Source organism: Papilio machaon, chromosome 18, assembly GCF_912999745.1.
Source record: "Papilio machaon chromosome 18, ilPapMach1.1, whole genome shotgun sequence".
Lineage (NCBI taxonomy): Eukaryota > Metazoa > Arthropoda > Insecta > Lepidoptera > Papilionidae > Papilio > Papilio machaon.
Genome location: NC_060003.1, coordinates 41,152 through 60,313, shown reverse-complemented (window position 1 = coordinate 60,313; position 19,162 = coordinate 41,152). Strand labels below are relative to the sequence as shown.

The following is a 19,162-nucleotide window of genomic DNA, read 5'->3' as shown; positions in this document are numbered from 1 at the left end:
TGTCATGTTTAATTATTTCAATGCCGGATACCAATTACCATTAAAAGTTATACATTAACATTTGCCTCAAATATTTCATTACAAACAAATGAGAGAAAACAGATTCGTTTTATTGTCTGCGAAGGTTCTATTATTTTTGTAAATTATTGATTTATTTTATCTTAAAAAAACTTTTAAATGTCTTTACGACAAGATGATGACATGTGACGTCTCGATCCTTAGCATTTTTGTAAACAATTCCATAGAATTTGAAAACGCGATGTAATTAACAGTTTTAATCACAAACGAAAATGTTTAAGTTTAAATTATCATCGTACGTGTGACCTCATATAGAGAGTTAACAATAAAAGGGGAGCGGCAGAAGAAGGAGCGAACAGGGTTTTGGACACGTATTAAATGCGTTGTTTCCAAGTTGCAAGTAATTTGCGGATGCTGAAGCCGCCGGGCCCCGCGCCGCTGTCGTCCACAAGGCCACGGACACGGCGCGCGCCGGCGGGCGGGGCCTGCGCCTGCGGGGGCGGGGGCTGCGCCCGTGGGGGCGGGGCCTGCGCCTGCGGGGGCGGGGGCTGCGCCCGTGGGGGCGGGGCCTGCGCCTGCGGGGGCGGGGCCTGCGCCTGCGGGGGCGGGGCCTGCGCCTGCGGGGGCGGGGCCTGCACTTGCGGGGGCGGGACCCGACAGCCGGCCCGCCCTGCGCGCACACAGTCCCGCCGCCGTTGCTATGTGGGCTGCGTCGCTAAGCTCCTCGACTCTTTCTTAATTAATTACTCTTGATTTGTAATTGTTTTATGTTTATGTAAACACGCAATATACAAATTGCATTTACATTACATCTATTTTATTTATTATTATTTACTATTTAATATATAAAATTCTCGTGTCACAGTTTTCGTTCCCGTACTCCTCCGAAACGGCTTGACCGATTCTCATGAAATTTTGTGAGCATATTCAGTAGGTCTGAGAATCGGCCAACATCTATTTTTCATAACCCCTCCCTCCCATTTAGTTTTTTTTTTTAACTGCGCGCGGACGGAGTCGCGGGCGACAGCTAGTCTCATTATAAGAATCTAACTGATGTGTTATAAATCACTGATTTTATTGAATGTTTCCATTTGATTGTATTTTTGTGGACGAGTCCGGCAGAGTCCGGCCAGTAGGTAACGTGGGCGCGTGACGTCTGCTGTCAGTTATATTTGAGAGTAGTCAATTCAAAGGGAGGTAGAGAGGTACAATCTTTTTATTTTGATGAAAATGAAATAAATAGAAATATAAATAAATGTCGTATTTAATCGTGCACAAGTTACTCAAATGCTTAAGATCTAATGTAACATAGGACTTATAATGTTTGCCAATATATTATTATGATTCTAACAAAATTGTTTACTGCAAATAAATGATATATGGAGATGACGCGTTTTGAGATAGTAAAAAAATATAGAGGAATTCCAAAGCAAAGACGATGTAACTTGGCACTATCCGTTTATTTTACACAAATTCCGCTATTATACATATTTACAAACGTAAAGACGAATAGAAAACGACACAAATAAAAAAGTTTGAGCGAGGGCGGCGCCGCCGCCTCCTAACTGGTAACATCGTCAACTTAACACTAACTAGGAGAGGCGCGGTCGCGGGCGCGCCGCCGCCGACCACTGCCGACCCGAGGGCCACGACCTAGCCTCGCCTCCACCGCGAACACACATCGCGGTCGGAGCGAGACAACTGTGTGCAGAGCCCGAGTCATACACACAGACACACAGTCTGTCGTGGTCAGTCGAGTAACGAAAGTGTTCGGCCGAGAAGATGGCGGCCGCGACCGCTCTTCAGCCTCGAGCCCAATTTGAAAGGGAGACGAGCAAATTGAGACCGGGGCGCGGACAAGTCGGACGGGCCGCCGGAGCCGTGGCGAGTGCGCGAGGCCGACGCTGCGGCGCGGCGGACCCTCCGACATTGGTCTAGGAGCTCGCGCATTAGATGATGGAGGTGATGAGCCGCGCCTTGAAGTTGACTATCCTCTCGGATGTCTGCGCGATGCGGAGGATGAGGTCCTGGATGAGGTTGGCGATGCCGCGGTTGGCGATGATGAAGAGGCGGGTGATGGGGCCGGGCACGCCCTCAGTCAGGTTGTCGCCCTTGCCCGCCTCGGCGCCCTCGCCCGCCTCGCCGCCGGCCGAGCCCGACGAGGAGCCCGCAACCAGCTGCAACACGCACACACACACATTACACTCGGCACTTACACACGCATGCTGCTGCTGCTCTACGCTACCGGTGCTGCGCTGCTCAGTATCGCTTCTACGAGTAACGATGTGTTTCTTCTCATTACTTTTGTGTTGTAAATGTTTCGACGACGCGTCGTTAGTAATTTGCTTTGTTATACCTCTGCAAGTATCTACTTTGTTAGTCTAAATTAGCTGCTACATTATATTACTTCTTTAGTTAGTTTAACTAAAATTATAAACATGCACATAAAATAAAAAAATATATTATATCAAATGTGACTAAAAATACACGACAGAGGATGGGAAAGAAGGAAAACCGGATATACGAGGACACAACATCTACGACACGACACGACACTAGCGCCAAGCGAAGCGGCGCGACACGTGGGCCGTGGCGGCCGCGCGCCGCTGATACTGCTAACTACGAGAGTGGCGAGCGGCGAGTGACGAGCTGTATACTTGTGGGTCGTTGGGGTCCAGCGTGGCGGAGTGCGACGCCGTGAAGCCCACGTTGAGCGAGTCGGTTCCCGCGAACAGTCGGAAGGCGGAACCCGCGGCGCGCGCCATCGCCTCGGCCGGCTGCTGCAACATCATACCTCCTCATTCGCACGGCGCGTCTCACACGACGGCACGAGCTCTAACTCGGCGACCTCCTGAACAGGCACATGCCGTCCTGGCAACCTTAAGCCCTCGTTTACTCGGTGCACTTCTGTTCTTTAATGTGAAAAGTGCTCACTCGAAGCAGAGCGGGCTGCTAGCAACTCGGTATGGTTTGGCCGGTTGTAACCTCACATTGATTACGCAACATTTATTTGTACCCAGATTTTATCTAGATAGAGGTCGCAGTTTAACGCGGGAAAAATATATATAAATTAATACATACTCGCACGATATCGAACAAGAAATTTCCGGACCCGCCGCCGGACGAGCCCGAAGAGTCTCCGAAGTTCAGGAATCTGAAAATAACATGATAGTGTTTAAAACAAATGTTGTTAAAGGCAGTCATATCCTCTATTTGAACTTAAAGTGGAAGGGCGAGAGTCAGGGCGTCAGCACTATACGTCCCCACCGAGGGGATCGGAGTCTACCTAAGTTAGGGGTGACTAGGCCATAGTCAACCACGCTGGCCTAGTGCGGGTTGGTTGACTTCACACATATCATTGAATTTCTTCTTAAATATGTGCAGGTTGCATGACGATGTTTTACTTCACCGTAAGAACGTCGGATAAATGTACATATGTAAATCGAAAAAAACATTGGTACATGACGGGATTCGTATCCAGGACCTACAGATTGCAAGTCAAGTGCTTAACCCCTGAGCCACCGACGCACTATATACAATACAAAATACCTCTTGTTCCTGTTCTCCTCATTGTCGTCGGCGTCTTCGAGGGTGATCTCGTCGATGGAGGCGGCGTTTGTCTGCGCGGCGGTTTGCTGGTCGTCGGCGGTCTGCTGGTCGGAGCCCTCTCCGAAGGCCACGCGCACCTCGGCCTGCTGCGACTCCGCGCCCGACAGTAGGTTATCTTCGGCGACCGAATTCTGCAAGAGGGCGTCGAGGTCAGTTGCCGGTTTGTACGAGGGGGCGATGATCATGTGATGGCGGCGACGATGCGATGGAGGGCGGTATCGTGACGGTGACGTGACGTGACGGTGACGTGACGATGGCGGTGGAGGGCTTGCGGTCTGCGCGCGCCCGCGCTGCCGTCTCCGGGCAGGCTGGGGGTGACCACATGCGACCTCATACCGGCAGGAAGAAGAGCGCGCGCTTGCGACGCGACGACTCCGTGGTGCTGGTCGTGGTGGTGACGTCGTCGTCGTCATCATCGTCGTCATCGTCGTCGTCCTCGAGGTCGACGGTGCCGCCGTTCATGCGGCCCTGGTTGCGGTTTCCTCCTAGGAAAAGGCGCAGGAACAGTGGTCCAAACGTCCGCAGCACCACGCTCGTGAGCTGCTGTACCTTTTGTTCGATTATCTAGAACATATATCGCGCTTAGGAAGGCGACGTCCGAGCAACTCGGTACAAGTAAACCGATGCCCCTGAAATATCTTTTTACCACACCGTCGTCATCCTGGACCTGAAATTAGCTGCAGCGCTTAGGACACTGCGAAACCGATGTTGACGCCAGAGAATAAAACACCTAAGATTATTATTTGTCTCACTTATCGTGGGTTGATGGAACCAAAATCCCCGTTTAAAACATATTGCTATATCTGTTTTGTCAAAGAATATACAGAGATTTTGGTTTCACAAACCAACGGTTAGTTACAAGTTAATTGAACAATGATTGGTATGAATACGGTCTGTATGAAAGTGTAGGGGTTACCTGCGTGAGCGTGGGGAAGAGCTGACGCAGGATGCCGATAGTGCGCTTGTTGCGCTCGCTGAGCTCGGAGCCCGGCGCGCCCAGGTTCAGCGTCGCCAGTGTCTCCTGCCGCACAAGCATAGACATTTAACAACTCCTCATAGGATAATTAACTCTGGTGACAGTGGTAGACACCAGCAACAACAACATCTGTTGCAGGAATAGGCTGGCTCGCCCAGTGAAATACCACGACCACACAGAAAACAGGCGTGAAATGGAAGCAGTTCCGTGTTTCGTCTGATGAGTGTGGTGCCGGAGGCCTAAATTTAGTCCAATTTCCCTTCCCACCTTTTTCTTATTAGGCAAGAATGGGAAGGGAAAATGGATTTGGTGAAGGAGGGAAGGGGAAATATTCTCTTACTGTGCGTCCCCTTCTTCGTTAGTTGAAGGTAGGAAACGCATCTGCAATTGCGGATGTTTATTGGCGGCGGTCGCTTTACTGTTTCGGCGAATGCGGGTGGCCGTTTGCTCGTTTGCCACCTTTTGATATTAAAAAAATGGTTAATGCATTTGAGAGTAATCGCAACCGTTCTTTGCCTTGTCAAAATCGATAAAAAATAGTTCTTAAGGTAACAATCGGCGTGATACATCCCGCGTACATTATAATGTACACAAGTGGTAACAATGAGGTAACAGTGGCCACACAAGTTCCCACAGCACGCGGCTCGTCTCCGCCGCTCGTAGCTACCTACATATTGTGTTGAAGTCAATTTACATCTGAGGACACGCGAGCGGTTACTGTACGCGATGACCTGGAACCTACACCGGCGCATGCTTTTATATTTTATTTTATGATTATACAAAATTTTATTTTGTTTCAAGGTATAATCAAGGCATCTTTTGACTTTTGATTATTACAATTTATGAACTTTACATTAGGTTTAAAACTTAAGTGCGAAAAAAAATTGAAATTTCAGACAATCCGTAATCGGAAATTTATTATATTGCTTGAATCACGTGAATCGTCTTAACGAAGCAAAAGTAACTTTATATTTTTGTATACTTTTTTTAGAAAAATTTATTCGCCACAAGACACTGAAAATAAAATAATTTACGGCTGACTGTTGTTTGGTTTTGTTAGATGGCGTTAGTGGTCGCCGGCAGTGACATAGCTGTGTGAATGTGATGGTTTAAGTCATCTCACTTCAGGCAGCGAGTGTTCCGCTCTACCGCGAGGGACACACACAGGACAGTTATAAAATTAATATAGTATTGCTAAATTGCTATTGTAAAGGTATTCAATGAAATAGAGATTTCGTCCCTGACTTAGATCAACTTTGTTTAGTTAATTAAAACTTAGAAAGGGTGACTGGAAAAATATTGATAAACGTAGTGATTATTGGCTGGCATTTTAATTTGTAAAGAAATATTTTTGTTTGTGTGTAACCGACATACAATAATTATGTCAGCGCCAAGTCCGGTTCCACAAGACGTTCAGTGCTGAATATGTACTGGTCGTCCGTCGCTGTCGGCTTGCAGCTTGTGTGCAACACAACACAACACAAACCGCAACAACGATGTTGCGTTAATGCCAGTTGCTGCGCCACCGGTTTAGTATTAATTATAGATAATAAATAATGGTATTGGTTACCTGTGCGCTGGCAGCCGGGGCAATGATTTCAATGATTTCTGGCTTATCATCTGCGGAGGGCGCGGGGTTTGGTGCGGGGTTGGGTTCAGGGTCCGCCGCAGGGGCGGGCTCAGGCGCTGGGGCTGCTGCGCTCAGCGCTATGCAGAGCGCCACTAGATACACCGCGGTCCTCATCGTCTTTTATTCTCTGGACTTCTCTGCTGTCTCAATTATCTCGACGTTCCGATTCTTATTTATCTGTTTACAAAGAGTATATTTACTTATTAATTTATACAAATTTAAAGAAAAAAGGATGCTTCATATACCACTTTTATATCATATACCATTCTCACTACCATTAAAAACCATTTAGCCGTATTTTAGCCGAGAGTGAACCATATTATTTCCCTAAACTTGGTATTGTTATTTGTATGTACGTACCACACCCCGTACACTTGTATATTAAAAGTATATTTTTATAAATAATAATAAAGCGGGCGGCGTGCGGTGACGGCCGGCCGCCGCCGCGAGCCGGTCAACCTTCGCTCGTTTGGAAAGTAAAAATTATTACCTAATTGTGTTTACGCGGCTTTGCTCCGGTTTCGAGAAATGCCAAGGTTGGTGAAATAATTTTTGAAAATTGATTGCCTTATGACGAAAATTATATTATGGTCAAATCGTTTTCCTTGATAGCGATATTGTGGATTGCAGCAACCGCGGCGTCGCATGTCGACATGTCGGGGAGTGCGCGGCTAGCACGGGGCAACAACGAGCATCGGCCGCCGCACTAATAATTTGCAGTTAATACCTTATTACTTTATAGCGGTTGTGAGGTGATGTTTCACCTCGTATCACCTCGAAACCGCTTTAAGTTATAAAAACTATTAACTTGTTTATGTTAAACAAAAATCAGTGATATGAGTACACAAGGCTAACGAGTACCGACGGTTGGTAAACGCGCAAAAACCCAAGGCGGCCGATAGCCATCTGACTTGTTACAACACAGCGCGCTGGTTGCTCGCCGCTCGCCGCTCACCGAAGGTAAATTAGGTGGTTTTAATTCAAATCATAACCGAGCGAAGCGCGGCCGCTGCTGCTCCGATCAACCGCCGCGCCGGGCGACCGCACGGCGTTGAGGCTTGCGATATATGAGGATGTAGTAGTATAGAACATAAATAACTAAACAAACTAATTGGAATCCCTATAAATATTTCATTGCAAAAACTCCTCGAAGTTTACTCACATTGTACGTTGGTATACCTATATATGGGCTAAGGTAACAGGCGCAGAAACTAAAGTGGATCTGATTGGATTGAACCGAGCGATCATTGCGGCGGCGATGTTCAAAAGTTGACAAAAAATACGATCGTTTTAGATCGTTGTTTATTAGAAATGAATCGATTTGCGATGTGCAATAGCCGAGAGGACAAAGACCAGCTAAGTTTTTGAAACGGAACCTGGTGTAGGGCGACTGGCAGGGTGAACGGCGTCGAAGTGAAGTTCGTTTTCACTGATGTTCCGGGCGGGAGTGGATCGGTGCGGTCCGTGAACTGCCCAATGCCACTGCTCGAAATCTCCACATCAGTGGAAACGCACCCTCAGGCTCCAGCTTCATTGCCATTCGCTCGCAGAATAAAATAAAAAAGTCACGTTTTGCCATGGTGTATTAGGAGGATAGCGCAGTCATCTGGTCACGTCCTATCGGAGTGACAGGCGGAGCGAGGGCGAGTGACTAAGCCGCGCCGGTGTCGTAACGGCGCCCGATATATGTCGGCTCGCGGTGACACAACCGGAGCGAGCTGAGGCCGCGCCGGGCTCGGTGTTGCCGCCCGCGCGGGTTCGGCAACCTCGACATCGCCCGTCAGGCTCTATACTAGGACACTAGAGACGCTTTGTAACAAACAACATGTCAACTATCACATACTCTAGTATGGAGGCGTCACAAAGCGGAGAAAATGTAATATCTAACTAGAAAATAAAACTCAAAAACTTCTTTACAATCTGTGCGAATGGTTTACGATACTAGTAGAGTTCCGCCTTGAGCTTATCGTCAGTACCTACTGGTAGTTAAAACCAGAATGTAATAGTTACACGTTTTAATGTAATTATATTATTACACACGCGAACAGTTTTATCTTATTAATATAAAATATGTATGCTCTAATTATTAGAGTTTATTGCAGCTTCCTACGTGAAGGCAACAATTTAACGCTCCGTACACACGGTCTGCCCTTGTCTAGAGATTCTAAAGAAAACGTGTTGTTCTCAATTACTTAATAAATTACTTTAACATAATTTACTTTGATCAATTCATCTTAATCATTTGTTGGTAATACTTCAATGTAGTGCGCTTTGTAACATAGAATACCTTTTAATTTTGAACTGACATTTGAAACAACAGTAAAACTTTTGAAACATTTGATACACTTAAGTTTAAATTTCATTTGCCGCATACAACTTTTTTTTATTCGAAAAACTAAATAAAGCATGTAGCTTGGTCTAGATTGATTGATTGTTCTCTAAGAGGTAAAAAAGGTAAAAATGGAAAGAGCTAAGAATTGCCAACGACCCAGATATGTGCTTAGAAAAGTGACAGTTTCCGGTTGTAGAGGAGCGGCATTGAGTAACTACAGAAGTTGTACAACCGCGTGCTCTGACAGCGAGGTCTGGTGCGCGCTGCGGTCTCTCCGCCGCCGCCACCGCCGCCGCCACCGCCGCCACCGCCGCCACCACCGCCACCGCCGGGGACCGGACTTTGTGCCGCCTTGTGTAATGTCTCGACAAAAAATTGTAAGGTCACATTATGTTAAGTTGATTAGCATACGCTTTTAGATTATATTTATTAATTTGGTACGGCGTGAAATTTCGCGGTGAATTCCGAGGTCGATGCTTTTGTAATTAATATTCATATACATCATAATACGTGTATATTACACAATTTACAAAGCTTACGAAATCGTTCGTCACTCCTAGCATTGTGTCGCAGGAGCAGCTCATTGTGAAGCAATAAAAGCAATATTTTAACGTAGTGTAAATTTTCATACATTCGTATCTATCATATAGGTGACGAAACATGTTTAGGACCTAGGTCTAGGTGAACTTCAACAACACATAAAACCATCAAGATGAAAATATTTTTAGCGTGAGGTCATTACAATAATATAAGTACGTACTATTGAATGTTTGTGAAGTACATTTCGAAGGATGAGACGATAACTGTCCGTTAGGTTGAGGGTCTGTTTCTTTAAGGCTGCATCATCATGTTTAAGAAGATTTGTAAATGATTTCATATGAAATTGAATTTAGGCAATACAGTTATTTTAAGTCGTAAGCAAGAAACATGATTGATGAGTGGCAGAGGGGTGTCATAAGTTACCACAAGTTGCCAAACTTGGCGGCTGACTGCAACACATAATTATTATGTCATTAGAAAATAATTTAGGCAGTGAGTGAGGGCGGCCGGCGGTTGACTAACACTGCTGACGGTGTTCATTATTATAAGCTGTTTTCTTTTGTCAAAGACTTCGTACAATTACACATAATTTTGATAATACGAGTACAAGTGATATGACATTTTTTTTATAATATTCAATTTCTTTTATAAATTACAAACCTTGAAATTATTATTCCTACATATGATTAGTTAAAACTTGTTAATTCAAGGTTTCAACTTATATTATATTATATAAAATTTTAAATAAATATATTATTAATCTGTACGAAGTATTTGTTTTTATTGTGACATTGAGGAGGAAGCAGCGGCAGCAGGAGGCGGTCACTGTACATACATCATACATGTACCTATGTAAGGTTAAATTACGTACAACATTAATACTTTAGTAACGTTTGGAAAAATATCAAGCCTTGCGTCGATATGTGTTTATAACAGTTAAATAATAATGCAACTAAAGTGAAAGGAAATGAACGTGCTTAAAGCAGCCCGCGCCCGCGCCTGCGCCAGCGCCGATCTCCACCGCGTCATTGCCCTCAACAAAAAAATGTTTATTAAATTTTTATTAATTGCGAAATGTTGAGTGGCGAGGGGTGGCCGGGCGGGGGGCGGGGATTTGGAGTACGGGTGCAGACCGCGCGCTGCGCCTCTGACCTTGCCGTTTAGCTGTTTTTCTTCGCCTTGTGCCGGATGGAACGAAGTTGGCTTACTTTTTGTAGCCCCTATTTTTTATTGTCAAGTCATATTTAACCGACTTGCAGTAGCACTGATCTAAATTAGGCGGATAATTGGTTTTCAATGTAAATACATAAATAAAAAAATTAAAAACAAGTTGCTTGTTTATGCAACCTGAGCTCTTGGTCGTATGACTCTCAGTGGTTGGTTCAGTGGCGAGGAGCAGCAGCTGCGAGGTAAGTAAAATTGCACCCTGAATATCCTGAAGCGATCTATATTGATATTAGTATCACTAACTGTCGCCCGCGTTTACGCGCGGAATTAAAAAAAACGTAAAAAGTAGCCTATGTGTTCTTCCAGACTTTGTTCTACATGTTTACCAAATTTCATCAAGATCCGTTGAACCATTCCGGAGATACCTTCAAATTAACATCTATCCATGGAAACATTCGCATTTATAATTTAAACGAAATTACTAAGATTAAAACGAAATTTAAAATAACATAAACTGTCACTTGTGGATAATCTATGAAACTGTTATTTGAGATTTGCAGTTGCGAGTTTATATTTGTTATATATGTTTGTGTGTCGGTATCGCAGTTAGTTCTCACGCGGCTGTCGGCGTCACTTGTAAGAAACTTTAGGAATGCATTGTAATAGCTGAGTACATACAGTGTGCGCTGTACGAGAGGCTGAGAGATGCATATTCACACAACATGTAAACAATGCTTAAATTATAAAAACAATCAATTTTTTCTTCCACGTCCATTTTACTTGTTTTGTTGATTTTCGATTATCGTACGAAGCAAAAGTTACGGTGCAAATAAGATTTTTTTATTTCGTTCGACCGCCAGAATGGTAACGTTCGCCTCGCTGTTATCGCCTCTAGTGTAAAAACGACTTCCGATTTTGAAATGTAAATCTGATTTAGATGTCTTTCGATTAGTAGGTAGTTTATTGTCTTCTGAAGTGTTACAGAAATAGTCGCTCAGAGTTTTATTTTTAATTGATGACTAGTTATGTTTATTTTTACAATACCTTCATCACCGTCGGGTCCTCTCACCCGGTCGCCAATCGGCACGATAAAGCTAATCTGGGTTTTTTTCATTATGATTGAATTTGATTCACATATATTTGAAGTCCATTCACTGTAGTCGATGTTTTGAAGCAGCTCACAGACGAAAATCAAATGTGGTCTATTAATATTAAATTGAACCAACTACAACTTTTACTGGACTTTATCCGCCTTATTACAAAAAATCTCAACAACTCTGGTTTAAACCCGAACTACGTAGTCTAGCTTAATCTCTAAAACCATGGTCTAAATGAATCCGTATTACAAAACGTAGACCAAAGCAGAACTTCATAAACTAAGAATTTGAACCACGGTCAATCGATTATGACAGATAATCATTCGCTCACTAAATGTCATTCGATAATAAACGTTCCGTTTCTGCGAAAGTTGTAACATCTGGCTATCTTTTATCGGGTATGTATATAAAATGGAATAGAATAAAGCACGTCAAACGGAATTCTTTCGAAAGTGCCCGCCCCGCGCGATCTTTGCTTTTACGTGTGTAATTGTCAATAAACTAATTGAAAATGGATCAACGATATGCAAAATGATCTGCAAATTGGACTTCTGAGAAGAAAGTAAATAATTAATTACCTACTACTTCATTTACTACTACGTTTAAAAACTTTCTTTGATCCGGAAGAATTATTAAATTTTTAATATTTTAGGAAATACTGCGTCAATTAGTCGCACAATCGTGCATTACTTTTTCGATCCACTATTTTTTCCGCAAAATGTTTAGTAAATCGGTACTTTTGTCTTAAATCTTCATTCGACAATTCGACAATTCGACAAAAGGATCCAAACGAACTCGACGTTTATTAGGTTGACGTGACATTTCTAATATTGGAGATGTTTCAATATCTTCAATGTCTTCCATGTCCATTAAATTAACCAAATCAGATTTTTAACAAAAATCCGATAAGGCACAAAACTCGTAACTAAGCGGATAGCAAATTCAAATGAATAAACTTAAATTTGACACTTTTGACATAAGTCTAAATCTGTGGTCTAAATAGAACCTGGGAACGCAATGGTTTAAAGTTGTTACCATAGATAGTCCAGGTTTAACGTTAAACTACGTTTTGTAATATGAATTTTAAATAAACCACTTCGAATGTAGGTTTAAACCAGGTTTTATAGTTAGACCACGTTTTATAATAAGGCGGTATGTGATCACATTGAAAAGAGTTCAACGTGTTCTGGAATAAAGTAAATTGGACGTTGATGTCTTTTATATGCACGCACGTGACCTCAATGTCGCCCTTAGGACGCTCGAGGTAACTTTTCAACGGCGTTAGACAGTTCTTACAATAACACACTCTATGGTAATGGTATGTACTTTAAATTATTGAAACAGTCACTGTGTATGCACATAATGTACAAAGAGTATACGCGGAGAGGCCGCCACGTGTGACGTAACGGCGGCGCTCCATTAACAGGCGGCGGTTATCGAACGAGGCGTCATCGAAAGTAAAAGTGGTGCCCTCCCCCCGCGCGCCCCCTCGCGCCCCCCGCATACCTTCGTGTGGCGACTGTCCATCTATGTTGACCTAAATTGAGCGGAACATAATCTTACTAATATTATAAATGTGAATGTTTAGATGGATGGATGGTTGTTAGAAGGTATCTCCTGAACAGCTGCATGGATGTTGCTGAAATTTGGCATAGATGACGACATCGCCTGGAAGATTACATAGGCTACTGATTATGTTTTTATTTTTTTAATCCCACGTGGACGGAGTTGCGGGCGACAGCTAGTATGTATCTAAAATTAATGTGACTGTTATTTTGAGCAGCATTGTGTAATGGATCATATTCATATACATACAAAAACGATTTTAGGTCGCGACGCCCAAAACTTAACAACAACATTTAACGCAGTGAAATGGATGAAAAAAAAAATGTTACGTGAGACGCGGCGAGTGCGGTGTGCAATGTGCGCGCGCCTTTCTGCATTCCTTGCAGAGAGTGAGACTTGCCAGTCATGACATTGACCTGTTTCGAAGGCTGCGTCTCATTGTAAATGTAGAGACGAGCGCCGCGCGACAGTCGCATTGTTCAAATTAGCCAAATTATACTGAATTGATTGTCAAAATATGACGCACGTCAGGTTTGCAACATCTTGATTAGTTGATTACGAAGAGAACAACAGAATTAGCGTCCTCGGAGTTGCCTCGAGACGAATTTATAATACATAAATATGTAACAGTTACTGCTATGTTTGTGAGGTGCAGCGACAAGTCGCGCTGAGATGGTTACGTCAGAGTGCGCAAGAAATGTAACTCCGCCAGCGCCGGCGCAGTCACTCGTGTGTGCGATTATTGCGTTAATCATTATAGGTACTGGTTATTGTTTAGCGCTACAATGATCTATTTACGAGTATATCGCAGTAGCGGCGACGACGCTGCGAACTAACTACATACAACCGATACACTATCTATATCTTGACTTAATCATTTCAAAAGACAATCTCTGCATCGAGCGATGGTCGTCGTGTCGGTAATTACGATAACGACGATTGTTTTGTTAATGAACATATTTAGCGTAATCTAAAGTTTGGTAAGCAGGCGCGGCGGGCGCGGGCGGCGGGCGACGGGCGGTGGGCGGCGGGCTTGCGCAATCCACCGCCGCTCGCCGCCCGCCGCATTAACTCTGTATATTATGAGACACCGTAATTATGTTGTGGCCAGCAATCAAATATCATACAGATTTTATATAAATATTTGCTGCAAGTTTTACTTTGCTTCGGACAACTATCGATGTCGTGTGCGTTGTGAAAAGTTGATACAATTTATAGCCGATTCATTTCGATGTCGTGTCGTGAGAATTTAAATAGATGATACATACTTTTTCTCAATAATAGATTACATTTTAAAAATTACATATATTGTGTAACTGTATAATGTCTACAGTGTCAGTACTCTGTCAACCGCAGGCCGGCAAGGTCGCCGGTAGACTGTTAATGTTGATCGGTAATTAAGTGTAAAAATAAAAGCAGTATAAGGTTGCGCAGCGAATCGTAAATCCTTCACATTATAATTGACCTCCTGAACTAGGTCAGTGCGATACCTACTTAATTTTGTGAAAAACTTAATCTTTTCAAGTCGACCGAAATGTGTACGTTTCAAGGAAATGTCAAATAAGACTCGATAGTTGCTCTGGTTGCCGGCGGCGGCGCAGGTCCGTGACTCTGTTCTTAAAATGTGTTTCACCTTACAAAATAACTATTTACATTAAGAGTCGTCCGGTTCATAATTATTTTTCTTTTCAGGCTATTCTTCGAAAACTACATAGAGGTCAGGTGTGAATGGAACAAGCTATAAAGCAAAAGAAATGTTACGTAAAATTATAACACATGTTATTATTATTCGATGGCAATATCTTACATCAGAACTGGCACTAATAAAAGGTCTTTAAACTTTTACTTTTACGGTCTGCACGAGTTGCATAAGCTGCAGCCAGTGCGATGCTGCGGGACCTCTTGACCTGCTATTTGCGTCCCCGGACTGCGGCCGTAGCACGGGAGCAGTGTGTGTGTGCGCGTAAGATTGTGTGCGTGCTAGTGTGTACGCGGGAAAGCAGTGGTGACGCAAGCGCCGGCGAGTGCGGCCCAGTTGCGTCACGCGCCGCGCGGATTTCCGCGCACGGTCAGAATGTTTTTACTCAAATATTTGACTGAAGAAATGTCTTTGTTTTTTGAGTGTCGAAATTATATTTAAGGCTAAGTGATTATTTAACATAAAGTAATATCATGTGCAAATATAAAACTAACTTTTATACAAGACTAAATCAAATTTTGATAACATTTCCGATGTAGGACTTTAGACCACACTGTGATCGTGAATCTGACTCCACGAAAATTATCATTAATAGCCGGGTGCCGGGTGCCGTGTGCCGAGTGCGGCGGATGCAGCGACGCGGCGGTCAGGGTGTCAGGAGGTCGCGAGCCCGATGCGTCCAACGACGCGACGATGACGTTTCCGGCCTCGCAGACGTTGCGCAGCAGATGACGTCACGCGCCGCGCGCGCCTCACTGTAGCGTCATTACGGGTACCGTATGCTGAGATGTACCGTTTCCGTAAAGCCGCAATCAAGATGTTTACGACTCTAATGTCTATTGTATGAAAAATATACAAAAGTAATCCAATAAATTTTAATTTTACACTACATAATAAAATATCAGGGAGTAATATTTTATGTACTACTTACCTAAATAGAAAATAAAATATCTACCAATAATGTAGAGTTAATTTAGTTAGAGTTAAACATTGAGGTAAAGTTTAAAAGTGAGACAAGGTCGGTTGAGGTCTGACTTGGATTTCCGCATGCGGCGGGCGATGAGGGTAGGGTGCGGGGTGAGGGGAGGCCGGCTATGGGGGGAGGGAGGAAAGAACTCATGCTCTGCGCAAACGGAGCCGCACGAGGAAAACTATTTCGTAAACACAGTACTGTGTATGTAAGACATCAAGTAACTAAGTACTTAACAAGTGGAAATTACATACTTCTACAATTATGTGTAAATGAGTTGGACTGAAGAAGCACCTGCATATAATATTTACTGATCTCTGTTTGAATCATTTCATACCTATAGTTAGTGGAAATCAAAATGTTAAAGTTCACTGTTTGTAGAATAAAATGTGTACACTTAGTTGCAATAATCTTCATTCCCGAGGATAGACAAGACCACTAATGAATGAGGGATGTGAGCTGATACTCGTATTGTCGTGTGGATACAGTCCGCAATAGTTGCTACATTGTCTAGTAATTCTCACTTAAATTTAATGTCTTAAACGGCGTTAAAGTTATGTTGAATTGAAATTAAAAAAAAGTTGATGTAAACTAAACGTGTTCGTGACATTGTCAGCGTGCCAGCACTTGAGCTGGGCCTCGGGCACTCCGCTATGCTAAGGTAAAGAACGCGCGGAAACGGAAACGCGTGTGTGTGTGTCGCGCCGGAAGCCGCGTCTCCGCCCCCCGCGGCCACGTGCTCAGCTCAAATGTGTCGTTGAAATATTTGTGACGTCCTACTGTAAACTTTTCTCATTATGTTTTAAATACATGAATTAAACATAAACATCTTTTTATGTACACCAAAAAACTGTACAAGTAGGTAAGTTTAGAGGTATATTGCAAAATGTAAAAATAACGCACGGAAGTGATATGTTTCATTGAGAAAGTGGAATGCACAAATGTTTTACCTCTAATTGAGAAATTGTTTGTATGCTGTACCTATATATTGTATTTGGTTAATTTTAGTTAGTCAATAAGTTTCTTAATTTGTTATCAATGGTCAATTTGTTGAGGTATCTCTCTAACTAACTCTAGCATAAACTCGCGCACTACATTTACTGTATAAGTAAGTGTGACAATGTGCAGCAGTCACGTGCGCGTGCGGTGTACTACACATTTTCATTGCTGCGTGCACATGAAACGAAATGTTGGTTAACAGATTTATGTTGTGAAAAACTGGCATTTAACATTAACTGATTGTTATGATGCAAGTTGCAGCCCGCAGTGAAACATATCGGGTGAAGTAGGAGCAAAGCCATTACAGCGAGTGTAATTGATCATTTGTGACACAGCATGCGTCAACAATATCGCGGAGGTTTCGAGTCGCCGCCGCGTGCTGCCGCCGACGATGTTTGCATAACGTGATCATTTTGGCTGCAAGAGAATTTCTTCACGGCATCACTTTCGTGGCGCGTTACCTCACCGTCACCCACATTGACCCTGTCTTCAATTGCCTCGCTTAAACATTCGTTTAGGTTTATTTGAATTTAAATACCGCGGTTTGAGTAGTAATGTATGTCGGAACTTGGGTTCGGATTTTCGGATGATGTATGATTGTATTTTCGGATGAAGTCGTTTGTGGACGAGGAGGCAAGAAAATCGAGCTAATTTTTTTTCAGGAGTGTTTTGTTGTTACTGAACTGCCGAGTACCGAGTACTGAGTACTGCTTCCATTATACTATGTTCATTGTCTGTGAACAGTGAATGAGCTGGGCGGCACCACGAGTGCGCCGGCGTCACCTCGCAACGCTGATTGACCTCCGAACAGGAAGTGTGGATATGTTATTACCTCTATATTATTTATTTTAACTGTATCAAGTTTTTGCTAAATCCAAGGTTGCTTTTTGTTATAGAATGTTTGTAAGAATAAGGTTTTTTTTGCACAACAATTATAAGATAGCAGTGGCGCTGTTTTTTATTGTTTAATTAGTCGAAAGTATTCAGTTATAGCAGATAAGATATGAATACAAGTCTAAGATTGTGACGTTAACTTATGTAGTTAATAAGCAATATTAGCCAGATTTACAAAGTACACAATTCAGGCCTAAGCAAAGATATAGTAATTGTTAACATATTTACGTAAATAATTAGTTGCATATCAAAATTTTGTTTGTAATTTGCGTGATTCAAAAGTGTTTTTTATTTTAGTCTGTCAAAAAATGTATGATATTAATTGAACGCTCACATTACCTACTGTTGCGGGGGGTGCGGCGGGTGCGGGGGGCGCGGCGGTGTCCGTAGCGCAACACTATCGCAAGCCGCTTTCCATTCTTCGGCTATTGATTAATCGCAAATCGAATGTCCCACAGCATTCGGCCTTGGCCCGCGCGGCGCCTTGCGGCTTGGACGAGGCCCGCAATGTGTAAAGCACTCGCCGTCGCCAGTTAAAGCGATTATTAATCAACTTTGACGCGATGAGAGTTGCTTATACACTTACGAGTAAACAACGTTAAAAATACAAACGCTTGCAATAATTTAGTTCCTATTAACTAACCATTTGTTTGTTTACTATTTGAGTATTTTCGGCTTAAGGTCGACGAGCTGTAACAGGGTGGTGGGGTCGTGACCTTGATCTTTGGCAAAGTGCAAAAAGAGTGGAAAATGAACTTTTAATGGAATCGACGTGAGAGTAAATAAATGCGAGCCGACAAAACAAACATAGGGCGGGCGCGATGTGGCGGCGGGCCTTTTGGCATGGCGCCTTCTCGTGCATTCCGTATGAAACCGAAAGCACGAGTGACCTTGGGCTCCATTTCTCCGGATGCACTTTCGCCGCGGATCAAGGGGTACATTGCGAGTGGTGACATAACCGGCAGGCGCTACAAACATCGTAACACCGATTGCGTGCGTGCATGGCGTGCGTGCGCGGGTGTCCGGCGCGACGGGCTGGTGCGGAGCGATCGTAAGCAAACAAGCGTATAAGATGATGAGGTACGTTACCGGTGCGGGCGATGCTGGCGTGAGTGTGGCTGTGTGGAGCGCGGGGCGCGACACGTGCAGTCGGAACGGGCGCGCGACTCGAAGTGCCGCAGTCAGCGGCGCACGCGCCGGGTCCGCGCGCGCCCCCGCCCGTTGCGACCGGCCCCTCACCCCCCCTCACCCCCCCTCACCGCCCTCACCTTCACCCGAGCTGGACCGAATCAAACTTAGCACAATTAATTGATGATTTACCCGATTCGATAAAGTAAGCAGTTTGTTTTGTCGCACCCCTTGATCTCTATAACGTTAAGTAAAAAGTGACGTTCCCTTTAAAAACACGTATAGCTTTCGCGACGTTTGGGCGGCGCGACTTTCCGGTCTTAAAAGAAGTGAAAAACAGAACTAACAAAAAACTGTTAAAGTGTAATATTAACAGTATTCATTATTTCTCTTTACTTCCGCATTTCTATGCCGTTCACTTTATCGCCAGATTTTCTTCTACTCTTAAAATGTAAATAAAAATACTAAATCACAAATACTATTAATGTTATTGTATACATTATGATTTAGCTTCACTGTTTGACACGAAAGGCGCAG

General features: G+C 43.6%; 1 protein-coding gene across 2 annotated transcripts; it reads right to left on the bottom strand.

Annotated features, from left to right (window-relative positions):
- Positions 1–1,824: 1,824 nt before the first annotated feature.
- LOC106715544 (protein qua-1) lies at positions 1,825–18,665 on the bottom strand. 2 transcript variants are annotated; one of them, XM_045682274.1, is made up of 8 exons: positions 18,587–18,665; positions 6,174–6,410; positions 4,544–4,648; positions 3,964–4,191; positions 3,568–3,758; positions 3,100–3,172; positions 2,676–2,798; positions 1,825–2,195 (listed from the first exon to the last, which is right to left on the bottom strand). In XM_045682274.1, the coding sequence occupies exons 2-8, from the start codon at positions 6,345–6,347 to the stop codon at positions 1,968–1,970; spliced, it is 1,122 nt and encodes a 373-aa protein (XP_045538230.1). In that variant the 5' UTR covers positions 6,348–6,410; positions 18,587–18,665; the 3' UTR covers positions 1,825–1,967. The 2 variants fall into 2 exon arrangements, with proteins under 2 accessions (XP_045538230.1, XP_014364330.2); XM_014508844.2 differs by lacking the exon at positions 2,676–2,798.
- Between the last annotated feature and the right edge of the window lie 497 nt (positions 18,666–19,162).